Source organism: Takifugu flavidus, chromosome 22 (assembly GCF_003711565.1).
Source record: "Takifugu flavidus isolate HTHZ2018 chromosome 22, ASM371156v2, whole genome shotgun sequence".
Lineage (NCBI taxonomy): Eukaryota > Metazoa > Chordata > Actinopteri > Tetraodontiformes > Tetraodontidae > Takifugu > Takifugu flavidus.
The window spans coordinates 1066634-1093871 of NC_079541.1; the positions used below are offsets into that span (position 1 = coordinate 1066634).

The window sequence follows — 27238 nt, forward strand, 5'->3', positions numbered from 1 at the left end:
GGGCTGAACTCGCCGAAGGTCCGGTTCTCACTGACCCAGCTGTGCGTTCAGCATCTGTCTCATGTGTCGCCATTTAGCACTTCAATGGCTCACTTCACTGCTGTACAAGGTGGGAGTGATTACTTCTGTGAATGAATGGCCCACTGTACTCCCGAACCTCTCAATTGCATCAGTATGTTGTTCAACTGGGCTTATCAGAAGTCTCCAAACCCCCCAAAAATCCGCCTCGCCACCACAAAATCCCCGCTGTCTGTTCTCGCTTAGCATGTTGAAAGCCAACAGCTTCACCTCGAATAACTCCGCTGCGTTAGCCTTTCTCCCAGGGGTTCAGGCCGAGCAAGCCGCCCCTTCCCTCCACCTCCATTCACGCCGGAGTCGTACGTCATCCAGGTCTTTGTCGCGCCGCGTTCGTCCCCGTTCGGGCTGAAGAAGGCCGCACAATGAAAGAAGCGCCTCATGTCACAGGAAAAACGTCTATTTTCAGATGAAAGGAAACGCCACGGTGGCTCCATCTGGAGCTTGGCCAGGTTTTCTTTTTTCTCTCTTCACTCGGGACTAAAATTAAAAGCGGAGCTGAAACTAATATATAGAGGAGCAGGATGACTGAAGAAGGAGGTTAATAGAGCGTCTTTATCTCTGAAAACGCCACATCACAGGGGACTGTGCTGGACTTTAGTCCTTTAGCTATCTGTTGGTGTTCAGAGTTTTTATGACATGAATAAAGCCATCGTAGGCAGAGGCCCCCACGCCAACCCTTGTGCCTCGTGTGGTTATTTTCATGTATCTCCTGTATATTTCCATTTGTGTTCATGCTACGTGTGGTCATTGGTTCCCTGTCCGGCTGGGAAGCATCCTCGAGCCCAAAATAGCTCCCAGAGGTTCATCTCTAGCAAATTCATTCCTATTTTCTTTATCGCCTTCTTGAAAATGCTTTTATTTGCAGTTTGGATCAGCCAAACTCGTCCCCCGTCCCTGACCAAAGAGCCGTTACAGCTTGACTTGTGGCTGAACAAAAGGCACCTGAACCTCTGTGACCAAGTCCAAAAATACTCCCAAAGATTCCGGATAAGCTGCAGCCAGGCGGTGTTTATTGAACTGTCCTCAGGTTCCCGTGGCTCTGCAGCCAGGACAGGGTGCTCGCACGCTTAGCTATTCTGGCACCTTCTTTACTGGCTTTTGTTAGCCACTTGTTGCTATTAGTCAAAGTCAACCAAGGATTCAAACGCATTTTCAAATGATTTAGAGCGATATCCCTCTGGGCTGTGCGACGTTCCCGATGCCCCCGATGCATGAATATCCCAGCAGTCACGTCAACATTCCAGCATGGTGATCGAGCAACTTTCCCCCGTAGATGTCACCTCACCCAGAAGAAATGATTGAATCGCTTTAGAAGCACAACGTCCTTCTCCAAAACTCCAAACTGGGTCGCTGAAACTCCTCTTGACATGAGCTCTGAAGGCGCTTGTCTCATGTATCACTTCCTGTTTTCCTTTCCCAGGGCGAGAAGGGCTCTAAGACAAGTGTCTGAATGGATTAACCCTGATGGTAACCATGGAGATGCGGAAAGCCTCCTGTCCTGGCTGCTGGCTCCCAGGTCTTTGCTCCTCCATCTTTGAACAGCCCAATGACCGACTTGTGACCCAAAACCAGCCAATCGGAGTTGAGTCGGATGGCTTGGCTCAGGCCTAAATGTAGCCCACACTCTTGTTTCATCTGGATGCAGCAAAAGTCAACGTCGGCCCCCATGTTTGGGATGGGATTTGGAGAGGGGGGAGGATGCGTAGCGTGTTTTAGGGTTTTTCAGCAGAGGCTGCATCTGTGCCGCCGAGCACGAGCACACGGATGCTTCTTTCACAAGTGGATCTGCAGATAAGTGCGGAGAAAAGGAAGGGAGCCAAGTGCTTGTCCTTGAGGCACAGTGAGCAGAGTGGCGTCTTATTGTCCCATGAATAAGATTGCGGCATTTACTCGCCCCCCTGCTTTTCCCTCCGAGGACGCAACACAATAAATAAAAAGAGGTGGGCGTTTCGTTACGTAGGCACGTTCTTTTCAAAAGCAACTCGCTCCTCCGTGCAGAGTTAACACGGGCCACGAGCTGGATGAAAGGCACATTTCTCTCCCAGCCAATATTGCTGATAATGTGCCCTTTTGACGGAGATGAGAGCTTTTGTAAAGCTCGGTAAAGCAGGCTTAAAGTCTCAAATGGCGGCGGCGGTATGGAAATGGGTAGATAGCAACTAGCTGAACCTGCTATGCAAATTGGCATCGGGTTGAGTAAAGGGTCATCTGGAGGATTTGCTTCCACCCTCATTCATGGCGGCGCAGCAGTGTATGAAACATGCCCCCACTGTGTGTGTTAGCGTTGCCGAGGCAACCGACGACGATTGGCGCTGCGCTAGCTGCATCAACCAGCAGTTTCAGGAAGTTGAAGCTCTTATTGCAGTTTTTCTTTACTTGTGACATCGTGGTTGAACGTTCTGGCAAAAAGTTGCTAATTTTGTTGGTAAAACTTCTCTGTGTGAGGTTCTGGACACACTGCCCCCTGGTGGCCGTCCCTCCTCTGATTTAGGTAGAACCACGAGCACCAGACTTGATTCTATAATGATCTTTTCTGTCACTAGGCATCTCCTGTCCACATCTGCCACATTTGCGGTCTTTGGTGTCACATTTCTTCGTGGGGGGGCGGCGGTTCGCTCTTGTCCATCTTGATTCACGTCAGTGGTTTATGAGTCAGAGCAAAAATTAGCATCGAGTTGCACTCGTGTTTCTGTTCATCTGACAAATCCAACTTCAATATTTACTTAACCCAACTCTGATTTTGATCGCACCAGCTCCTGTATAAACATCTGTCTCCCGTTATTGCCCCCCCCCCCCCCCCCCGACTCCGGCATGCTGTTGCTCATGTGTTATCGCCCGTGTGCTGGACATGCGTGCAGGGTTTTACATGCCTCAACATGTATCAAATAGCGGCATTCTCGTCCTCGTTAAGCACCAGCATTCATCCATTGCTGACTCAGCGCAGCCGTGCACGTCAGGTCAAATCAAATCTTTGTTTCATCTGGGTGAGTCAGCAGGCGACTTCTTTAGACCCTATTCACCAATTACATCGGTGTCGCTCCTCATACGGGGGCGTGATGTAGAGCCAAGCAAACGGCGGCATTTTAATATCTGAGGTCATCTGGCTGCTCTAAGGTGCCGCTACACGTGTTCTGGGGGGCTCATAGCAGACTTTTGGGACATAATCAGAGCTCTGAACTTTTAAAGGTGTCCGTAGTTTTTGTGGTGATACGTGACAAAAAGACGCCTACACTCACCTACAAAAAATTCTTCCCACTTTCCATTTTAAAAAAAAAAAGAAGCACAGTATGAAAGAAGGGCTGTTCCTGCGAGTTTTTACGTAATTATACAGAGATTTCTCTGGTGCTCTGATGAGCATTCTGTGGGAAATGAAGCTGTCGCGCTGCTTGTTTTTCCCAGAAATGGACTCCCCAGCTTTATTTTGCCGTGCCTGTGGGAGTTTGACGGATCTGTTGTCTAGCCAGGCTGCATCCTTTCACAAGCCCTCACTGTCCCGAAGACTGTGAACAACCCAATTTGCCTCCTTTATGTCACACTGCTCATTTGTTCCACAAAAGAGCGAAATTGGAGTTCAAAAATCTCCGACGTCAGGCTAGTCGAAGGCCGTTTCCTTTTTTGGTTATTTGTGCGTTTCCAACATACTTCTGTCGAATGTGACATTTCCTCCTCTCCTTGGTTTTTCCAGGCGGAGTTCTCAGAGATCAATCTGGCCTCCTACGTAAACTCGGGCTGCACGGTGGACGCGCAGGTCAATAAAGGTGGCACCAAAGCGGTCAGGTAAGACACTTCAGGACTAAAGAATTCATGGAATCTGCCGATGCTTTCGCCAACGCAGTCTTTCATCTCCCTCCATGAGCGTGCACAAGCGCTCCCTCATTTCACCTGCAAGAAGACTGATGGTAAAAGACGGTTTATAAGACAGGAGGCGCCCGGACGCCCGTGCTGATGTGACTGGGAGGAAATCAACACTTTAACCAGCTCTGTTTAGCAGCTCTCAACGACCGGAGGTGTTGCCATGTTAAACAAGATCAGACTGGATGTTGTGAATATAACAGGCAGTTTGTGTCTCAAGTACACACTGAAACATTCAGTGTTTATAGTGTGTGTGTGAGTGTGTGTGAGTGTGTGTGAGTGTGTGTGCACCAGATCTGATTATTGCAATGATCTGATTCAGGTTTATGGGCAGCTGAAGAGGCCCACGGGTGTAACAATGGAAACATCCTTCAGCCGCAGGTGACAGGTCGACCGGCCAGGTCTTATTTACCACGACCTCATGCTGCTCGCCTCTACAGTGACGTACAGCCCGTGCACGTGTAAAAGCAGGGATGTCAGAGACGCGTCCCGTGGACACGTTTGATCCCATTATTTGACTCTCTGCCACCATTTTTCACACTGTTATTCCAGGCCTGTTGCGAGCCGCCTGGGCTCCGTCCTTGACGCCACATTGTGTCATTGCTTATCACTCCTGAGCTGAGCGCATGCCGTCCAGCGCCCACCCACCAGTCTTTGACGCAGCTCCCACGAGAAGGAATCCTTTAATACCTCAAGCAAACTGCTTTTTAAAAAAAAAAAAAAAAGAAATCTGTGTTATGTGTTGAGTCCTGCCTGAGCAGTGAAGCGTAACAAAGCCGAGGTGTCACCGCGGCCGGTTGTGGGGACGGACACAGAGGTCATTGTAGGACAGGCATGTTAGTGGGGGATTGCTGTCGTGATTGAGGAGCCTATTTGGCTGCAGCCTCAGCTGACTGCCTGCTGACGTTCACTCCCGGATCGTTGTGGTTTCGCTCATCGCTCATGATTCTGGAGCTTGTAGGAAGCATATTCACACCTAATACCCCGTCAGAGTCTCTCAGGCCTCTCTGGATGAGAGATTAGCCAAAGGCTGCGGTGGCTAAACCGATGAAAATCAGACTTTCTGATGAGAGGGAGGCCCAAAAGGCCCAGTATTTCCTTTAAAGGCAGTGCACGCCGAAGACCAGTTGAGATTCATCCAGCCAGATACAGGACAGACAAAACAACAGGGGTTACACACGCTCTGATTACATTTTTCCCAGGTCACATGCATGCAGGCGTGTTTAGTCTGGACTTCAAACAGGTTTGTTCTCGCTGCACTCTGACCTTTGCTGGCGCACACGTTCGCACTCTTGTCTCATTTTAGGGTGGTTAACACAGATCCCGGATCTGTGATGGATCACTGGTGCACTGGTTGATCAGGTGAATCTATTTTTCACTCCTTTGGGGGGGACTGGCGTTAGAAAGTTTTAGAATTCAACCACAGTTCCAGACTTCCTTAAAAATGAGCCCAAAATAGCACCGAATCCAAAGACTTTGCTGCCACATTTGCACAGCAAATTAGAGTTTACGCTCACATTTCCCCGCCACAATGTGCGACGTGCCGCGTCGCACGCCCTGCATGGCGTGGAGCGCCGCCGAGCCACACGCCACAAGGTTGGGTGGTTATGGCGTGTTTGTCCGTGCCGCTCTGCTAGAGTCAGCCCTTGGGCTTCTACTGTCTGCGCTGCCAAAACCTCCAGCAAGCCTCCGGGCTCCCAGCAGGAATGCTGACCCGGCTCGAGGTGGATCGGAGCCACAACGCATTGGTTCTCTGCTGCAGCGCCCCTACAGGACATTTGTTGCAATTACAACAACCTGTCAAATAATCAACGGTAGCGAAGGATGCCGTCACACAGTTTATTATTGCTGCTAGGAAGAAAGTTCCTTCTTTTATGTTTTGCTAAAACCAGTCAGCTCGGTCTCAGGGTGGTGGTTTTGGTGTTTTTCCTCTCTCAAATCCACTAATGATGGCATCTGAACTGGAGAGTCGGCCATGAACCAGCACTGAGACTGCTGTGCACAAGATTCAACCATCACTCAGTGTTTCAGTGAAATGGTGAAGCAGAGCCGTGTTTTTCTGGTGTGTGTGTGTGTGTGTGTGGTGTGTGTGTGTGTGTGTGTGTGTGTGTGTGTGTGTGTGTGTGTGTGTGTGTGTGTGTCGGGAAGGGGGGGCTTGCCATGGCTGGACGGCCTCGCCACATTCCGAGCCATTTTCTCCCCCTCAGAAGGAGGGAGGCAGTCAAATGATATTAGCAGATTCTTGTCTGAACCCCCCCCCACTCCTGTTTCATTTACTCTGCTCAATGCTACTGGTTTAGCCAGACGGGGCAAATGTTCTTTTCAACGTCTTCACGCAGTACCCCCCCCCCCCCCTTTGGTGACCTCTGGTGAGGACTTACTGCACAGACCACACGCCGGCGTAACAGCAGCCTTACGCTCCCGTCCCCTCGTCCGCCGTCAAAGCCTATTTTAATCAGAAAAGGAGCTCACAACTCACCTCAGACTAGTTCATCTAATTACTGATCACACACTGATTTCAGACATGGCTGGAGGGGGCCTCAGAGGGGGTTCCTGAGTGAAGAATCTCATTAAATCATCATGAATCTGCAGGTTTTTTGCTCTTTTTCCCCTTAAGTTTGAGGATGTTGCATAAGAATGTGTTTGTTTACTTGAGGTGGCAAGTTCATTCTGGCCAGGACATTTCCTACTTGTGCAGAACTCCTGGGAAATCCGTTCGTTTGCCACAGACGCTTCCCTTTTTTATATGTTGTTCTTGTTTTCATGCGTCACCGCCACCTCGGCCAGCTCTTCCTCAAACCTGTCCAATCCTCCACAATTTTCCCATTTTCCCATCAGCCACGCCCACTTTACATTTCAGAGCTATTACGCAATAGTTCTGCAAATCCAGACGGGAGAAAGGTTCTGCCCTGTCATATGGTTCCGTGTGAACAAATTTCTCCGCTCTTGTGGAGTTTGTAACAGTATTTACTGTGTGTGCGTGGCCCTCGGGGGCGACGGGCGCTCTGGCGGCCTCGTCACCGCTGCCCACAAACTGAGAGGCTGCTGTGGTGCCACTGGGCCTGGGTCCACAGCCACCACCACAGGGAGCCCTGGATCCAGGTCAGAGGCTCAACAAAGGTATCGGTGGGAGGGCCTATTCCTTATTCCTGCCGTTTACTTGCATTTTTAAGACACTGACAATGTTTTCTATGTTTTTTTGAAGCCTCCTCAGCTTCTAACAGAGACAGTTATTTTAGTTTGTTGTCTCCCACAGAGGCAGAAAATACATCTTTTGTTTATCAAGTGCGCACATCCTGTAGTTTGTTGCTCTCGTACTCGTGCCCTGATCCAGTTTTTCCTCTCATTCAAAAGAGGGAAGCACAGATTTCTGTCTCAAAGGTGCATTTTCATCCTGTGACCAGGCCAGTCCGGCACAATGCACCATTGTGCACGAGTGCTGCAGCGATCCTCGGTATGTGCTGTTGGACATTTGTGGCATTCCCGCCGAGCTGCGCTCCGATTATCTTTGTTGCTGAGAGACGGAGCGATGGGAGAGCGATAAGAGCCTCACCGGCCTCGCCAGAGAGGAACGCTCCCCCTGGTTCAGACACTCCGCTCGTCCTGTGGCCAGAAACATATTTAATGAGATTATCCACCCAAATGAGGTGAACACCATGGGATTCAAACACTTGGGCCTGTAAAAGCTTTGGGTTTTACCTCCAGATTAGCAGAGCAGCATTAGCTATGCAAGGCTCTGCTTGTTTCCAACCTTTTACCATGTTCTCACCACTTTTACAGCAGCTCTTGAGGACTCCCCACTCAACACCAGTCCTCCGTGCGCTTGTTGGGGAGTTTCACATGTTGGGTCTAATCTCGTCCTGCATCCTCAATAAAAAGCTGCATCCAGTATAAATAGCAGCCTTTGGTGTGCTGGCACCGCGGGCCGGTGCAGCGGCAGGAGGGGAGGAACAGCTGCAGCCGCTCTGTCGCCGACACCAGATCGCTGGCGAACACGAGCAGCGCTTGAGAGCCCACTCGTGCGCCTGGCTGTAATTTCAACCCTCTTCACTGTGTTTGTGTACCTGGGCTGCTCCTCAACCCAGTTTCAGCTGCAGCAGGCGGTTCCGGAGCGGAGCCCTGCCGCATGTTTGGACATTTATTTGCTGTTATTATCAGAAGTTTCATTATTTTGTCGTTCAAAAAGAGGACTTTCTCGCGAGCATTAGCCTGTCCTGGACCGACCATCAGCAGTGGAACTTTCGTAGAAATGGGCCTTGGCTTAAATGAACCCTTCAGGTTCTGGATGGGTCACCTGGCTCTGCTCCCAGAACAGTGTGAAAAGGAAGAATTAGGCTGAATTAGGAGCCAGATGCACCAGATTGATGTGATGGCTGAGAAGGCGCCAGCAGGTTAAGGCCTCTGATCCAGTTTCAGAGGTCCTACACCAACGCCCCCCCCCCCCCCGATCCGGTTGTCAGAGTGAACTCAACGACTGTGATTGATAAACATTAAGGTGCCCTCAGAGCGCTGCGGTTCAGTTCCATCTTCCTCTTGGTGCGATATATCCTGGATTCAATTTCCTTCTCCATCTCCCCGCAGGTCCTTCAAGCCGGACTTCGTCCTCATCCGTCAGCACGCCTACAGCATGATCCCCGGCGAGGACTTCAGGAACCTTGTGATCGGCCTTCATTTCGGCGGGGTCCCGAGTATCAACTCGCTTTACTCCATCTACAACTTCTGCAGCAAACCTTGGGTGGTGAGTGGCCCTTCATCGCCCCCCGAGCTCTGCTGCTCCAAGGCCGTCTTATTTGGAACGCCGTCAGCGGAGCGCGAAGTGTTGGGAGCCTTTTTTTTTTCTGTGTGTTGAAACACACTCTAAACACATTGTTATATTGTTAAAAAACTTGGTGGAATTCCTTCTTTTCCCGCCATGAACGGTGTTCTTGTGTCCGGCCTCCCCTGTGCTCTGCTGCTTCCTGACCCCCTTGTTTATTTCTGCTCGCAGTTTTCCCAGATGATCAAGCTGTACCACTCTCTGGGCCCGGAGAAATTCCCCCTGAATGAACAGGCCTTCTATCCCAACCACACACAGATGGTGAGTACTGGGAGCCAGGGCACAAATCACAGCACAACTCCCGTGTCCGGTTTTCCATTAAGTCTTTATTATAAAAATATAAAACACAGAAATTAAGTCAAACATTTCTACAACCCCCCCCCCCCCCCTTCCAAGGAGCCCCCCCTCCCCCCATCAAGCACTCACACGCACACACGCTTCAGGAATCAGTGTTTACACACGGACTGTACACAGCTTCCTTGATCCCAGATCTATATTTTTCTGGATCAAGCGAGACCAAATGATTCTGTGTTAAGCGGACGAGATATTTACACAAACATAAACCACAGAAATGGTGATAAAGGGGCGCCGCAGGTGGAGAAAAGGCCTGTTCCCCCCACAGAAACCCACAAATGGCATCATCAATTCTGATCTCACTGCTCGTTGCTTGCTAAACATGCTAACCTAGCTTAGCGCAATGACTGGACAAAAATGTGGTGAAAATAAATAATCCTTTAAAAAAAACAACCTGATTACTTTAGCATTATATTTCTGCTAGCTTACTCAATAATTGGCATTAGTCTTAGTTGAGGAACTAACGTACTAAAATGGAGTTTTGTGACGAAGGGGCCTTTTCTCGCGGTGAGGCAAACCTGTGCTAACTGGAATGGAGCGAAGCTACAACACTGGGGGAATAAGACCGTAGATTCAAACAGGTGAAAAATGAGTTTAGTGACAATAGTATTACTTTCTCATATATATATTTATATCCATTTAAAATAGTTAAATACAAAACTGATAGAATATACACTTATAAAATACCTCGTGGTCTGAAACCTCTGCGTTAACTTGACTGGGTGAATGGCTCCAGTGGGGGGGGCTGTGATCACATCCACCGGCACCATTCCTTCAGAGATCCCAAACCTTCTGACTGACCTTTGACCTCTACTCATTCATTGATATATGGTTGTAGAGTAATATAATGAACATAAATAAATGTACTGCAGAGGTTTCAGCCGAGCTCATTTCTGTAGCTTATGTTATATACAGCAAGAAAAATAAAACCCCACCATCTCTGCATAAGCAAGCTTTTCCCTGCATCGGCACTGCTCGCTGACATTTTTAGCGATTCTGATATTGATCAGTGCTCAGCAGAAAGGACGTTGCTCCAGCTATATCTCAAACATTTCAGGCAAACGGAGGTACTTCAATCCATTAAGTGATGCGCGTTAGGAAGAAAAGACTTAATAATGAGGAGTACTTCAGGGGAAAACAATAGCATTTCCATTTTTACACTGGGGATAAATGGTTCAGATGGGCACTTTACCCAGTTGGCACTGCGAGTCAGAGATTTACACCAATGAGGGGGGACACTGTGATTCACTTCTCGGGTTCTGGAAGTCAGAATGTGGGTTTAAAGGGCCAATTTAGGAGGTTTGCACGTACAGAAAATGTATTGTTTTCTATCAGAAGTGCTACAAAACAGGCACTGCAATGGATTCTTTTCTCTCTTTTTTGCCCATCTGAGAGTCTGTCACCCGGGAGGGTGAGGTCGAAGTCCTGGAATAGTGATACTCTAGAAGTGATCAGGATGGGACAGCATCAGGGAGGCGGCAGTGGGACGTGGGGGAGGGGGGGGATTCAGGGATCGGTGGCGTTGATGGTGGTTTTGTCGCGCGTGGTCATGCCTCGGTACCAGCTGCAGTAGCCCTCCTTCTGCTGGATGCAGGCGTAGTGCCGGGACTGATAGCCCGGATACCCCAGGTTGGACAGCATGTCCGTCCATAGGCACTCGTTCTTGGAGGTCACGAAGCAGGGAAGGTAGTGGCAGGGCTTGATCTACGGAGAAGGACGAGACGTGTGCTCAGTGATGTGAATGGAGAGGAGACGGCGCCCAAATCTTTCTCTCTCCATGTTTATTTCTTCCGTTTGTGAGATGTAAAAACACAACTCCCGGTTATTGGCTCCAGGTGCTCGCACAAAAAGCAGCTTCAGGAAACACTCACAGGAAGATCTGCACAAAAGTCAGCGGCGAGGAACCTAAACGGCGTTTAATGGTCGTAAAGCGAAGTCATCAGCTGCTCTTATCTGAAGCTGAATGAGCCTCGTTGAGCAAGTCGGAGGGCGCGCTTCCAATTTTTAATGTTTTATTTGTTATTCAGCCCTCGAAAGTGCCTCCTCCACCATTCAGAGATATTTATAACGCCCTCATCTTCCTAGGTTTCTCTTTTTTTACTACTTCCTGCTTTTTCGCCGCAATAAATACTCATTTGTTGAGGGAGGTGTCGGGTCTGTTTAGCAAATGCTGGGTTATTTATGCCTCGCTGCGCTCACGGACTCTCACAGCCACGTCTCTGCTGATTGATGGACTTCTCCGAATGCCGCAGGGGTGCTACACACCACAGTTTACAGGCGCTGGTCATGGCTGGGAACAAATGGCGCTCTCTGCTAATCCACTCGCTCTGATAGGAGCCAAGGGTGTTAGCAGATGGCCGGCGCTCTGTTGTACAGTAGGACGTTTATGAGGCAGATGCACAGCTGCGCAGGCCACATAGTCGAGGCGCAGCTGGAAAATAGGGCTTGATACGCGTCCAGAATGGTTATTAAGTAACCAAAGAACGCCGTTTTCTCCCGCCTTATTGTGAAACTCATCGTTCAATCCGAAGAGCCATGTGACCGTGGCGGCGCCGGGTGGCTTGACCTCTGACATTTAGGGGCGCTTCTCTTGCGCCGCTGCCTGCGTGTTGCTGGTTTCTACTCACCCTGCAGTTGCAGCCCAGCTGGTAGCGATGGTTGAAGCCTTTCTTCTGCGCCAGCGAGAGGCGCTCCCACCGCTCGTTGAAGTTGCACAACCCCGTGTAGACCTTGTCGTCGTATACTCTGCCTGGAAAACCAAGGAGGGGAATGGCGTTGATTTCTGAGTTGCACTGGTTTTAAAGTTTAGCAGGAAAGTTTCTGGACGAGGGCTCAGGAGCAAAGGAGCAGGATTATCCTTCAGATTCTACTTCTGCTAGCTCATTTTGGAAGACAGGATACCCTAAATACCTTATTTCATCAGCCTCCATACAGTATGGAACCCAGATAATAAAAACAAACCACTCGGGTATTCCAGGGCAAGCTCAGCACAGAAAAGCAATTTTAAAGCTTTATTTCTGAGGGGCCAAAGGTCAACAGACATCTATTTTAGCACATAAGTGTTTGCGACGGCGGACAGGTGCGTGGTGGCAGCCTGCGAGCACACATGGACATCACGCTTCGCCGCTGCGTGTCCCCTGCAGCGCGCTGTCACCACAGAGGAATCTGACAGCTCACAAATATGTGTGTCTTCGACCTCTTGAGAACCCCCCCTCCACCCCCCCCGCTGGCCCGTCTCCCTGCACGGGGATTACTGGAGCCACTCGGGGGCTTATTACACAGCGTTGAGTGTGTGATACGCTCCTAAAATACTAATCAGGGCCAAAGCACTGGAGACCTGATCAAAGCAGAGCCAAGGAGCTCATCTCAACCTGCCCACGATGCACTCGTGATCGTATGCCGGACTTATTATAGATGCCGGTGCACGGTAAACATAGCCGTCGCTGCTCGGCAACGCACGCTCGCGCTGCAGCAGCGGCGGGTGTCGTTACAGTGTTTACAGGCCAGGACACAGTTGCAAAGCCCAGCGGGGTCCAACGCAAACTGCACCTCTGTTGGAAATAGCCAGTCATAAAGAGGCTTCTGCTGGAAAAGGCTAGCTGGCTCCTGCTAGTTGTTGTTTACAAGTTCTGTCTGCGAGCGAAAACGTCCCTGTGCGGTTCTGAAAACAGGCTCCCGTGTCACGCACTGACCAGCGCTTAAAAATAGCGGGGAGCTTTGTGTCACGAGGCAAATAAAGTCGCCAGCGGAGAGGAAATAACGCCTGCTAGCAAAAAACAACTGTTAGCATCTCCTCCACAGGAATGACAAGATGTGTTATTGCTTTTATCCAACCTCCCACCAAAGTTTCTGCCACTGCCTGCTCATTTATTGGGAATGGGAGTTGTCGTTAGCGACGAGGGACACGTCAACAGCGCTTACCTGTGATCAGGTACTGGTACTTGTTGATGTCGAACTTCACACCGCACAAACTCTCTGAGGCGTCTGTGTAGATGTGCTGCACATGCTGAACTTTGTCGAATCCTTTGTACATCTGCAAGACACGAGGAGCAAATCAGAGGTAAAACAGCTGGAAAAAGAAAAGAAAAGAAAAGAAAAAGGCAGCTGTCAAATCCACCCCGCAGCATCAAAACAGCCTGCTGGCTTTATCAGAAGTCCTTCTATTTTCGACAGGAATTCCTCTGGGGAGAAGGAGTTCAGAGTTCTGCCCTTCACTAAATCACACGGTAGATAACATAATTACATCGTGTAATGTGCTGTGACTTTGAAGTTGTTTTTCAAGGTCGCTCCGCTCCTCCTCCTGAGCTGAGGTATGCAGAGCTATCAGTCACGTTCACCGTGAGAACTGTTGCCATTTTTGCAGCGTGATGCATTTTTCCAGGAACAACAGGAAATTCATGTTTAGACCCCACGGCTCCCAGCTAAAAAGGCCAAACTGTTGCTTCATCATGCAACACTGAAACTTTAGAGAGCAGTTATCTAACTGGGCTTCTTTAAAATCAGGAGAGCGGAGCTGCAAAGGTCACATTTACTTCCAGGATTAGGCCACTCAATGCCTTTTTACACACTCTGATTGTAATGATGTAATATAAGATGCTGTGGAAATGGTCTTAATGTAGAGGGTGGTTGACTCGTTGTGCTGCTAAGCTCACTAATCCCCCAGCCTGGCTCCCCTCTGAGGGGCAGGTCAGTATCAGCATCTGTCCCAAATATGCTGCGTTATGTAAGAACACAAAGGAAGTGAAACATGAGCTGTGACGCTAAGTCTTTAGCCAAAAGGCTGCAGCCAGGAGTGTAGAAAGGTGGTTTTGGGCAGCACTTCAAACACATTATTATGTTTTTGGGAATGAAAGTGATGTTAATGGTTTGACCTGTTAAAAAGAAATCATTTATCAATCTTTCTGAAACATAAAGGACTCCAGTTTGGTCTGGAGTTAGCTGCTGATAGCTAGCTAACACTGAATGTCAAACAATTATCACAGATTTGGTGCTGTGGCAACAACCTTGACCCATATGACAGCTCTCATATGGATGTTTGTGTGTTTATTTTAGAACAACAAAGCATTAAAGGCTATTAACTGTGTAAAATAGGCTTAACTAACTTGTCGGAGGATTGTGAGTCTCTGTGGATGTTATGTAACGTCTTTATGACGCCTCACTCCCTTTGCAATTTTTAGAAAGTCAAGTGAACATTTGGATGGTTTGCTCACCTTCATTTGCTTGACCGTGTAGCGCATCGTTCCAAAAGGCCCGTCCCTCAGGAGCTTCTTGCCCACCACTTTAGCTCGGATCACTGCGAAGGAGGGGGGGGGGAGGGGAAAGGGGGGGACGCTCATCAGTGACTTTGAAAAGATCACAGCAAACTGTCAGATTCCTCCCGGAGAATAAGGCCCCGCCTCGGCCAGTAGGAGGCATTAGCAAAGCCCGTCAGAAATACCATTTCAGAGTGGGGCTGGCACCCCAGTTAATCCTTTTATCCGATTTCCTGCATTGCTGCGATGTGCCCGGAGAGGCCAACGGGCAAAAGCGCGACATGGACTTTAGAGTTTGATACAGAAATTACAGGAAAGAGGTCAGCTCCTCCTGTGCTTCCCACCCAGCCCTCTCTGGACTTCCCAAACCAAGCCGCTTTATAACAGGTTTCAGGGCTTGAAAAAGATCTAATCTGCGTGCAGGACCCTCATGTAAGTGTCTGCGAGGTGAAAACTCTCAGCGGTGATTTAGATATGTTTGCTTTCACTGGTGTCGGAGTGAGGGGGCTCATTGAGGAACGCCGGGAAGGTGTGCAGACGGGACTGATAAAGCCGAGGCGGTGAATAGTCCAAGCAGGCGCTGTGGGCTCTGTAAGCAGTCGGTCCCGTGTGAGGTTCACCTGCTGCCCACAGCCAACCGACCGCAGACACAACTAACACTGCCATGTTTGTTATCTTCTCCCGGTGGAATTTCCTTAAAACATTCTCCGGGGGCTCACATTCCCCAGAAAGGGGAGCCTTTCATTCTTTCTGTGCCTGAGGAAGGTAATGGGGCATGCGGCCTCTTTTATTCCTCCTGTTTGTTGAGCCGACAAAAGGAAACGGACGTCAAAATAAAATTATTACGGCGGAATCTGAAGGTTTTCCAGGGAAAACCTCTGATTTAGCTCCAACACAGCTGTCGTATTTTAAACGCTGCCCCTCAAAGCACCTCTCAGGTGTAACAAATGTTCCTTTTTAAAAGGACCTCCACACAGGATCCCCCTTGTTGGGCGGCAGCCGCTAATTGGCCGGTGATGCTGCCGTCACCCCGAGGAATGTGTGAAGGGCCTCAGCTGCTGCGGAGACCCAGGATGTATATCACTCTCCTGCAGTGACCCCCTGACCTCTTCCACATGCATTAGTAGCATTTATTTATAACCGCAGCGACGCCTCATAAAGCTGGCCGTGCGCTTGTTTGTTTAACCCAGTTCATAATGCACAGTCTGGCTTCAGTCGCAGAGAAGCTGTGGATAAATCCAATTTCTTCTCATTAAACCTATGGAACCACCCACATACTGTAAGAGTTAAAGTTTAGGTTTTTATTCTTATGAATGTTGGAGCCCCCTGCAGGCCGTGTAGCGCATTATTTCACTTTTGACTGATTTCACTGTGGCGTATTCTGAAATAAATACATTAAATTCTCTTTATTTTGCTGTATCAAGCATCCCTGGGATCAATCTGAGGCATGGTTTACTGAAGCATTGTCTCGTTCTATCCCTCGCTTTGCCACGAGCAGGATTTACAGGCCGGGGCAGTGACGCACGTCATCTTCTGCAGAGGATCTGACACACTTTCTCAGGAGTGGGAGGCTTGTTCGGGAAGAGAAACCTGTCCTAATAACTGACCAAGAAAAAGAAAGGAATCCATACGCTGGAGCGGCGCTGCAGGGGAGCGAGGTTATTGGCCTTTGAGGGGATTTTAGTGCACAGAAACTGGTCCAGGCTTGAGGAGATGAGTGGGAGAAGGAGGAATTCTCGGGATGACACACCGCCGCGCTCAAAAATAAACACTGAAACTGAATCCAGGGAAATGCGGGAGGATAAAACCTGTAACGTCCACTCGCTTGGCTGAGAGGATTCTGCGTTGCCTCAGTGGACGGATGAAGGCTTCCTCATTTAGGAATGAAAGAAGCTCTCAAAAAGGCTTCAGATGAGAGGTGAAACATCTGCAACTGCCTCACGTTCCGGACGCTCGGCCTCCTGAGGATGGCCCAATGACCCCCCCTCTCAGGCCCAAACAGCATAAACACATCATGCTAATCATCGGCAACGGACCCGATTCGTGGCGCGAGCGTATAAAGGCCAGTTCCTGACACCCCGGAACACGTGCTTACCGAGCTGCATTAAATCTCGGGGTGGAAGTTTACTGCCGGGCCTCTAATCTCCCGTCCGAGAGGCTTTGGAAAAACAAGATGTGTTGATTTTCCCCTCATAAATGGGCTGTTTCCACTGACTGTCCCAGCACCAGGAAGCAGCCGCACCATCACCCGGCGCCCAGGTATGCTAGCCGGGAAACCAGAACCAACGTTTCTAAGCTTATCGGACCAAATTAGGCCAAATGGTCTCAAATGGAAGCTAAAAACTAGACTCAAAGGGAGCCTTCTGAGCTGAAGCTGCTGTTCCAGTGTTTCAGCCTAAATTTGTCAGATAAGTTGAGGCAACCTCCAATAACCCAATTTCCAACCCGTTAAGCTAATTGGGATTCATCCAGTGGTGTGCTCACGGGTGATTATGGGCCGGGGCCAAGAAAACAAGAGCGGAACACTTTGAACTCAAATCGGGAAGATTCAGGCCTGTTGCCTTTGATGCCGACAGTGAAAATTACAGGGTTTCCCGCTCGCTGTATTAGGATTTCAAACCCATCCTTTCTTTTTTTTTTGATGCTTTTCATGTGTCCGTGTTTAAACTTGACTTTGTGACCCAAACTATAGTGCAGTGAGAAAATAGCTCAAATGAAAGAGGACAAAAACAGGAGAAGAAGAAGATAATAAGGCCTTCGCTTCCCATTTCTCTTATCTGAAAACTGCTGCCATCTTTGTTGTTGTTGAGCTATAATGTCGATTTTGGGTTCGCTGTAGAGAACTACTGGAGCCTCAGGCTCAGCCCCCTGATGTCAGCGGTACCGGCACCTGCCGAGGTTGGCCGGTGCCGGGCGTCTCCGCGGGTCTAAGGGAGCGTGGAAGAGGCGTTCCCCTCCGCTCCACGGTCGATCCCTGAAGGTCGCCAAAGAGCAAAAGCTTGTTGAGAGGAACATCAGCTGTTAAACAGCTCTGCTACGATGCCTTCCACCGTACCTCTTGGCTAATATATGCGCGGTATCTTGAAGAAATGTTGCCATGGCAACTTCAAAAATACTGTTACGCAGATCCCTCCCCCAGTTCAGTATGGTTTATGGAGGGAAGCGCGCAGAGATGTTGACGTGTTTGGGCTGTCCCGGCGCCCTGCCGTGAAGGCAGCAACATTTGCATGTGAAGGGGTGTTTCCTGCCGGAGAACAGGCAACAGTGGCAGCGTGTTTTCGCCCAGAGACTGAGGGATTATTGTCTGATTTCAGACGGCCTCATGATGATTTTTTTTATAGGTCAGCTGATTTTGTTGAAAAATATCAGCTGCACTCATGCAGATTAGACTGTTCTGGCAAACAGAACCGTGTGTGGAGCTAGAAAAGCATTCAAGCCACCTCCGAACAAGCAAACTCCCATCCCGCGCCAGCAGATCGCCTAATTCCCGAGTCTTTACGGGTGTTTTGGGAAACCTCGGGCCGGCCTGAGTTAACGTTCCGAGCTGTGTTATTGTAGGGAGACGAATATCTGCTCTGCATCAAGGTAGCTGGCCCGCTAAATTCAAAGAAAATATACAGTCGAGCTCGTTTTGTGGTGAAAGGACAGTGCAGCATTTCACCAGATCTCCATTAAATAGGGAATCAACACCTGCTGAGCAGGTACACACTCATAATCCTGCTGTAGATTAAATGTGCTCATATTCTTCTGTGAGCCAGCTCTTTGAAGTGGGAATAACAGTTGGCTTTTCCCACCGTTTCATTTTCTTTTTGCAATTATTCACCTACTAAAGGTGTACAGAGAACAGCTCAGATGCCCAAATGAAGACGAACACGAGGATTTCCTAGAAACGAATGTTTGGATTTTTGTGAAATGTGGTTAAATGACGGCCTCGGCAATGCTGACCATGCCCCAAACCTTGATGATACCATCTGAAGCCCTGGAATGTCTCATCAGTTTAAAGTCAACCTGCTCACACCGTGTTGGATGGAGCTGCTGGGAAATTAGGAAAAGCGGAGAGGAGACAAAACAGCCGGCTCACTAACCCCATCCCGACTTCCCATCACCACTGTTTACTCCACATGGAGACACATCAGACTACAGCTCACACTCAGACAGGTGGAAAACAAGACCGAACCCCCCCGGGGGCCACGGGAATGGGCCGTCACTCACCTATGTCCGAGTTGCAGAAGGCGTCCTGCGGGTGCGTCAGAGCGCACGAGCAGCCCTCGGTCAGCTGGTGAACGTGCAGGCTGCTGAAGACGAGCAGCAGGCTGATCAGGTGCTGGCACGCTGAATTCATCTCTCCTGACTTCTTCTCTGCTCAAATAAACCGCACGGAGTCCGACCGGATGTGGCGCGCTGGAGCTTCAAGAATGCGGCTGCCGTAAATGTCCCAGGGATCTGGCTCTGGCTCTGGATCTGGCTCTGGATCTGGATGTCGGCGGCGGACGCTTCTTCTGCTCGCTCCTGCGCTCCCACATATATAGCGTGGCGCGCTGGAGAGGCGTGCACGCCCCTCTCCACCTCTGCAGCATGCGGGAGGGACGGCCAATCAGCGGCGCCCTGATGCCATCAGGAATCACAGACGCGATGACATACTGGAACATTTACCGCGTCTGATTTTCCCAGTCTGGGAGAAAAAAAAGTGGCTGCAGAAAACACGAGACATCGTGCATCGTTTAAAAAGAAATACTATGAATGATATCCCCGTGCTGTGGTATTTAAAAAGCGCTAAAGGAATCCGTCTCGGACCATTTACGCAAGTGTTTCGACCTCTCTGACTTAGTGGATATTCTTCATTTTTAGGGAAAAAAATTAAAAAATAATCATAACTTGCAGGTTAAAAAAAATATTTTGGTTCTGGGGTTTCCGTCAAAGTGCCTGTTATTAAAGATACTATACTGTATGTAATATTTACTCAAGTACAATTAACTACAGTATTTTCGTCATATTAAGTTATTTTATAAGGGATTTAAATGAACGTCAGCATCATTCTGTCCTTGTATAATCAATGAAATTAGCATTGCTGTCCTATAATATCTGATTAATATGTGTCCAAATGCACTGGCATAAATACTAACTGGCAACACTATAGAGCAGCATATATATAACCATTGTTAGCATTTTAGCTTTGAGCAAAGACAACGGCATCGAGGCTGCGTCAGGAAGCTCATCAGTGGTGCTTTGTTTCTGATCACCTGAAAAAGTTGAGCCTTTACAGTAACTTCATTAGCCCGTCCTGGGCAGCTCTTTACCCCGTTCATGTAAAATAATACGAAAGCGTGGATGATTTGTGCTTGTTAAAAGCATCCTTTGTGTTCCCCCTCTACAGTCTGACTTAGTCACCCTTCCCACCCTCGTCGCCCACCTCGTTCCCACCCTCGTTGCCCACAACAGTCTGTAGCGGCGCTCAGAGATGAAGTAAACAAGAGTGTGTAAACTCCTTTACTTTACCGCCTCCCAGTGCCCCCTCTGACCACAGGAAATGCTCAGTCTCTGAATATAGTCTGAATTAGACTCACCGAAGGTGTTTCATGGTACCAAAAGTGAAACGAACCAATTAGTCTTTTTTTTTGCTCTCCTTCCTGACTGCTTTTGCTCTCCAGAACAGAATTATCAGTGCAGGCGCTTATCTGCAGAGGCTGGGGATCCAACGCCCCTCGCAGTTATGTAACCACGTCAAAAATACTCCCATCAGGCCACTTTGACCCCTAATAAGCCTTTAAATATACCAAAATTAGCTTAAAGAAACGTCACGGCCCTTTTTCTGTATTATCATGGTACTGAAGGACCTTCCGCTCCATTTCAAACTTATTTTTCCCCTCTGTGACCTCCGTCCATGACTCATCATCTAGAAACGATCAACCGTTCTGCTTTTGTCTTTTGGCCGTCGCCTGGACAACAGGCCCGTGTTTGGCGGCCGCCATCGTTATCGTGTTTAATCAGACGATGGCGGTCATTCGCAGGTTGGTTCCCTCTGAGGCCTCCTGCTGAGCGGGACAACGGCGCCCTAGCTGGGTAACACCAGCTCAGCATTGGTTATTCAGCTATTATCACAGGGTCCAATGTCAAATCTGAAATAAACAGCATGTGACATTCCGCAGGCGCCCGTTTGGCACGAGCAGCAGGTGGATTTACATTTTAATGCCCAAATTAGGCAAGAAAAGGGTCAGATAGGAAATGACAGTGTGCGGAGAGGGGAGTAGTTGTGCAAAAATGCATGTTAGGAAAACAGTCGCACATTCCTAACATACAAAGATAACAAACTGGAGTGAATGAATCAGATCCTATGTGGGCTTTGAGCCAAAGGAGTTTCAGCTGGAAGGTTCAAGATGGAGAAAATAATATTGTTCACTGGCGTCGAGGGATAAAACCAGTAATGTTTAGTGGATTATTACATTTTACAGAAAGGTTCTGGTGTTTCTGAGTGCAGCTGAGATACAGAGGGATGACTGTGGTGCTCATGTTTTCAGACCTGGGAAGTCTAATTTTGGGGAACGTGTTTGGGTTAATTGTTCTGGACAGACTTCGCCACGTCCGACCTTGAGCCGTGGTGTACATCAGCAAGAGGTTGTTCACACGCCAGTTTGATTGGACCTTTTCATCACTGAGCGTCACGAGTGTCCGGTTAATTTGAGATTATCCCCCTTTTAGAGGCAACGGCGCAGAAAGCTGTCCGCCATGTGTCCGAGGTCAGTGTCTTCCGGTGGACCGCAGCTGTCCTCTCGAGACAGCTCAGACTCATTACAGCATTTCAAACTCTACCTGGAGAAAATGGGACACGTTCAGATGTGATCGTTGTCGTGATGCCGTGAAAGGGAAAAACCGAGAAGTCGGAGGACCCCCTGGAAATGATGTGTCCAACTAGGCCACCGTACTGTAAGCACAGCACAGAGCAAAGTGCATTTCAGATGAATACGTCCAATTCTAGAAATAGCACTGTTTTGAGGCCGGACTCGCCCGGGGAGCAGACAACAGCATTGTGCTCTGAAGGTCTTTAAGTAATGCCCACTCGGGTCCAAGTTCACAAAAGAGAGCGGTGACTCAGAGGAAATACCTTTCATCTGGCTGACAGGCTGTTAATAAGACACAGGAACAGGAGAAACTCTGCTACCCGGAGCGACGGTCGCAGAGGGACAGTGACCAGGGCTGACTCACTGGGCCCGGCCGCACGGCCCACATGGCGTTCCGGTTAAATGGGACAGACAGGAAGACCTCTGCTCCGGAGATCGGTGCTGTGAAGGTTAGTAAAAGTCACAGGATGTCAACAGTAATTGGAGCTTTCCTAGTTTGCTGTGAGCGCGGGGCTCGGTTCTTATGACCCTGTGGTTTTGGTGAGGGAACTTTGTCCGAGCTTCCTACGGAAATGAAACACTCCTATTAATAACCAGCGATGGAACTTTTAAAGTTGGTATGGCTGTGTAGTAGTATTACACAATGTGATTATTATTATTATTATTATTAGAGATTGATTCTTTTCAAGCCTTCTTTTACACCAGTGAACCTAGCCTGCCCTTTACGCGGAGCTGGAGCTTTCCTGCTCCGTCAGCCTCCCTGTGTGGTTCCCGCCCAGCAGAGCAGGTGATTACAGAGGGAGGTACGGTTTCTTTACCTCCTGATTCGGTAAATGGCCCATTTCTGGGATGCTCCCGTCACTCACACGTAGAATGCTTAGCCTTGCTGTGGCGCGCACGCCGCTCGTGTGTCTCGTGCTAGTGAAGGTTAGCATAATGCTACTTTGTGATTGTTGTAACCTGCTGAAAACTGAACTCTCCTCCACAGTGGTTTTTGCTAAACGCCCACCTGCGGCTGAATCCGACGTGGTGATCTGATCGGATCACCGGCAGCAGGACTCCCCATACAGTGAACTAAAGTGGATGAACGGACAGTAACATCCTCGCTGGATAAGTCCAACGCAACCACGGTGCGCCCTGATTGCAACGCGGCGTCCTCCCAATGTTCTCCGCTCCACATATTTGGTGTGCCGAAACGGTCAGAAACCCCCACAAAATAAGTACGTTGCATTAGAGTGAGAGACACCGAGCCTGACCACAAACATGGGCATATGACAGCATGGAAACAGCTCTGAGGAATTCCTGAAGATGATGGGAATGCCTATACTGGGTTTCATGCTAAGCATAGTAAAACCAACATGGATGTTGGCTTCAGTCTCAATGTGCTTTTCTCATTCAATCCCAAACTAGGTCACTTTATTGCTAAAGTATCTTTTATTCCAATAATGCATCCCAATCATGTGCTTGACAGCCAGTTTTGGAGGACACACTTTAATGGTTTTTAAGGTAGAACATGTCGGTAAACAGGTGATGACTGGGAATGGAGTCAGGGACTGTTTTGAGAAAGCGGGCCAAACTGGACTGTTTACACACCCTGCCCGTCTATAAACCCGTCTGTTATTCCTCCTCCAGTGCCGCCCTGTACCCCATTCGTTCATTTGGAAGAACACACAAGTGCGTCTTCTGCTCGTAAAACTGTAAAAAGCTTGTGTTTCCCAGAAAGCATAGGGGCGGTGGGTGCGGGGGAGGGGAGTGCGGGCTAAATTTGGAAAGTCAGGCTGGAGAACCAGTGAGTCACCGGCAGGGCAGAGGTCAAAGGTGCTCGCAGGGTCCTCGGGGTGCTGACTTTGCACAATGGGAGTGCGGAGGGGGGGGCTAAATTTAGCAATTACATCAGGAGTCAGGACAACCCCGTCATGGTTTTTCCACCGGTCCAAACAGTTGCAGTTTCATTCCAAAACTATTTTAGATGTCATGAACTCCCGATGCGCAGCTGGAAGGTGAAGCGTTTAATCAGGGCCTTTTCTTTGCTGAAGGAAGGTTGTTGTGAGGAGAACACCGGAGCCGCGTCGCTGTGGGAAATAGGAAAATACAACGTTCAAACAAGGCTCACCGTCAGCCACGTAGGACATGGTAACTAAACAAATATCCGGATGTGGCGTCACATGTTTGCATTAGCCGGGTTTGCTTTGTTGCTGCTGCTGCCTCAGGAAGGCTCGTTCTTGCTGTGGGTGCCGTGATGAGACCAGAGGATGTGGGCTTTACACACCAGGCCGGAGGAAAGTTCCTCAATCCCTCAAGAGACAACATATAAACACTGATGCAGGGAACTCCCCAACCTTCGCCGAAGGCTTTTTTTTAGCTGTATAGAACCTGATAAGACAGCCTAAAATGACGATCTTTCTTGCTACGCTTCGGTGCTGTCACGCGTTCTTTTGTTCCTTCTCGACATCTTTTGGAAAACTGAAAAGTTGAATCGCAGCAGATGCCTCCAGTGAGCTGTTTTGTTCTATGTACAAAGAGCTCTCGGTATAAAAATAGATCCGTGCCTTGTAACTGTCATGAATCTGATATATCGTTGCCCACATTGCATTCATATGGGTTCAAAGCTATAAATCCATCAGAGGGTGCCATTACTCAGTTTGGCAAATTCTTGCATTCCCGAAAAAAAATCTGTCTTGCTGTCATCCAGTTAGCATTCTTTTTCTATCGGATCTCAGCCAAGCTTGATGTTTCTGGCTCATTTCCTGGTTTAGAAGTCTTAGAAGTCAAAAATGGGTTTCTCCCATCATAGCAATGGGATGTCAGGTATTTACATTCACATCAGAGGTGATCTTTGAAACACATGCAGCAAATCAAACATTTCTTCCAATGAAAACGGAGAAATTGAAGGTAGAGGAAGGCCAGCGGCCGCTTCCATCTAGGCCCGCCTCTCTGATGAAGCCTAAACAGGCCTCCCTATGGTGGCAGTGTTTTACATATAGCAACTCTTCTGGTGGCATGCACAGCTGTGGGAGATACTGCTGCATCCAGCTGTGACATCCCTCTCCCTGTTCCCCGTCTCGCCTCTCCTCCAGTACCCTCGGCTTCATTGAAACCAGTGGCAGTTCTGACATTTGGGCCGAGCTCCCGGTATGCACGGCGCAGAATCCCGCCTTTTCCTTCCTCCGCTGTCAAAAAGCCGCTGACGCCTTGTACGTCCTTTCACTCGCCGTCTTATCAGCGGCAGACAGCAGGAAGCGTCCCTTCATGCGTCTACAATTCACGTCCTGACATTTGAGCGCACGTGACGGTTATTTTGTGCGGCATCTATAACCAGCATCTGCTCACATAATGATGTCCTCCGAGAGCGGGTCACACTCGATCTAAAAATATGGTTATCAAAAGTAGCATCTCTGCCGCGTCTCATGAGCCGTCCCCAAAGCCACAGCTGGAAACAGGCCGTTTTGATGTCCACGTCTGGGGCGCCGGCCTCCCGCGGGCACGCACTTAATGGAGAATGAATTCATTCCAATTCCTGGTTTATTTTCAGGTCGCTGGTGGAAACTTTAAGGGAAGGTTCGTTTAAGATGAGGAAAGCTGCTACTGTTCCTGGGAGCCCAAAAGAACCCCGCTTCTGCAATGAAGTTGCATATTTTAAGCGTCTCGCTTCCTTCCTTTAATGTACAGTATCTGTATGTGAACCGGATACTGTGGCGGGACGAAGAGCTGGAAGGAATTCTATAAAGAGGCAGCTTGAATTTCATCAAGCGGACTCGATGAAGGTCTGGAAGCCCTTTACACAGGAAGGGACCTTTAGTGTTCATTCAGAAACTGCTGGTACAGCCCCCCCCCCTCGCAGCAAGGTTGGAGTAAACACTCGGATCCGTGACGGACGTATCACTGAGCTAAAGATTCCAGTCAGACTTCAGGACAGGGAAGTCGAGCCGCACTTTCGGCTTCCCCCAGCCCCTCTCGGAGACGCAACACGGCTGGATCCCTGGAAAAATCGAAGGGAAAAAAAGAATGTGGCACAGCGCTGATGGTTTTTGCAGGACTGGCATGCCTGAGGCCTGTCTGTCCCCTTTCCTCTGAAACAGGAATGTGGGTTAGTGAATTGATTAGCGTTAATAAGGCATGTTCAGGTCCCCATTACAGTAGGAGCAGAGACATGAAATAACTGCTTTCACAGAATCTGCTAGTTAACCAGGAGTTTCTGTCTTCTCTTATTGAATTGTGCTGGTCAACATCTGTAATATTAGATCACCATGGAGATCGTCCACATCAGGATCAGACAGTCTGACCATGTGTAACTCGTTTAGCAAAATATGTGAATGGATTCGTGGCGACCTCCTCTTTATTTTGACCACCCAGTTTTGTCCACGGTGGGCCTTCACACAATGCAGACACAGCATCGGAGACGGCAGGCCTCAAGGATGGAACCAGCAACCTTCTGATCACTGGAGCAACTGTTCTCCAGCCACAGCTCATAAACAATGTAGCCTGAAAACTATACTTATGTTGTACTCTTGTAAAATGGAACCGCAGAAGCTTCACAAGATCCCGGAGAAATAAACAACATGCAGTCGTCTGCAAAGAAGCAGGTTCCTAGCTCTCGTAGTTGGATCAGCTCGTGATGCTGGTGCCTAATTTGCCAGGAACGAGCGATACGGACCTCCAACTGGCGGTGAAGGAGGAGTCGCATTAACTCTGCAACATGTAACGAGGAAACAGGTGGCGACGACAGGATGCTACCAACCACCTCCGTAGCTTCTAGCTCGCTGTCGTCGGGTGTGTGCACGTGGAAACTTCCATCCTCGGAATACAGACAGATGTATGGCTCCTGGAAATATACGACAGACCCCTAATGAAAGCCAGATGAGCTCAAATTCCACAACAGTAATTAGCACGCTTTGAGTGTATATGCCCACTTATAACATGAGCATGTGAGGTTAGCAGGCAGATGTTGTCCCCGAAGGGGTTTCCGTGACGATGACACGTTGAACGTGTCTGTTCTGAGTGAGTATCCAGGAGCTACTGTCTGTGAGCTTATGTTGCCTTTGTCAAACTTGTAAAACGTGAGGGTAAACAGTCAGAGGAAGTTAGCTCTAGTTAGCTTTAGGAATACTGCAGTGTACAGCAGGGAATGAAATCAAGAATAGCTTAAAGGTGTGTGAAGGTGTCAGGTGTGCCCAAACTACACCCCTACAAATATCCAACAGTAATATCGGACTTTGTTGTGTGAAAAGATTCCCAGAACAATCGTGTTAGCTTGAAAACAACTGAAGAATAAGTACAGGAACCATGACTGCAAAGCCACCAGGGTCTGTCTTCCAGGTCTGGTTCTTCTGCTGTGGCCAAATCATCACCTCATGTCTTTCCCTTGATGTGGCATCTTCTCCATCCTCATCAGGTCCAGAAATGGCTCATTATTTGCTTCTGCGATGCTTTCATCCTGGAAATGCACGTAGCTGCATCAGGTGCTGCGTCATGTTTTTAAACGTGCAGGTACAAAAGGAAAGTGGACATGAACAGGATACAGACGGCCCCCTGTAATTCCTGCTGTATGGAAAACTTGGTTGGTGGATGTTGCATGGTGTTTTAATGTTATTGGAAGCTTGACTCACGCCAGACACTGACTTGAACCACAAACGCGTGACTCACTTAAAACACCGAATATAAAGAGGGAGGGGGCAAACATGGGCGTGGATGGGCTTCCCTGAACTATTCAAATCACGTGTCGGGTCTGCTCGTTTACTGGTACTTTTACTGTAAATAAAGGTGAACAAAATGACTTTAACATCGCCCACCGTATAATAGGCCTCTTATGCAATATGTCAGCGTCTCGGCCACATGAGAGGCTCTGTGCCAGGAAGCAAATTTCAACTGTTTAACCAAGTCCTCCACATCTGAGAGTCCAGATGCCTTTTTTAACGTGTGGGAATTCTTTTGTTGAACAGTCTTGTGAAGAATTTCCATATACGTTAACTGTGCACCCGCAGCTTTACGCCGCTCTTTCATCAGATCCTGCAAATAATAAATAAACCTTTCAACCAAAAGAGAGGTAGCGA

The 27238-nt window shown here is 48.8% G+C and overlaps 2 protein-coding genes across 2 annotated transcripts in view; one reads left to right on the plus strand and one right to left on the minus strand.

The window, feature by feature from the left end:
• The window catches only part of LOC130519317 (synapsin-3-like), a 50340-nt gene that overhangs the window by 11264 nt on the left and 11838 nt on the right, over positions 1–27238 (plus strand). Inside the window, exons 4-6 of the mRNA XM_057022658.1 lie at positions 3764–3855; positions 8512–8668; positions 8918–9007. Of these exons, the coding sequence (XP_056878638.1) occupies positions 3764–3855; positions 8512–8668; positions 8918–9007 (339 nt within the window). The remainder of the gene's footprint in view (positions 1–3763; positions 3856–8511; positions 8669–8917; positions 9008–27238) is intronic.
• Positions 9486–18859, minus strand: LOC130519346 (metalloproteinase inhibitor 3). The gene is made up of 5 exons (XM_057022719.1): positions 18565–18859; positions 14311–14393; positions 13022–13133; positions 11728–11849; positions 9486–10804 (listed from the first exon to the last, which is right to left on the minus strand). Exons 1-5 carry the CDS (start codon positions 18692–18694, stop codon positions 10607–10609), a joined length of 645 nt encoding a protein of 214 aa, XP_056878699.1. The 5' UTR covers positions 18695–18859; the 3' UTR covers positions 9486–10606.

Bases quoted from the DNA above. Each gene is read 5' to 3' on its own strand.
- LOC130519346 (XM_057022719.1), bottom strand. From the start codon at position 18,694: ATGAATTCAGCGTGCCAGCACCTGATCAGCCTGCTGCTCGTCTTCAGC. The intron at 14,394-18,564 runs GTGAGTGACGGC...CCTCCTTCGCAG, and splicing joins CTTCTGCAACTCGGACATAG to TGATCCGAGCTAAAGTGGTG. The intron at 10,805-11,727 runs GTGAGTAGAAAC...CCTTCTCCGTAG, and splicing joins AGCTGGGCTGCAACTGCAGG to ATCAAGCCCTGCCACTACCT.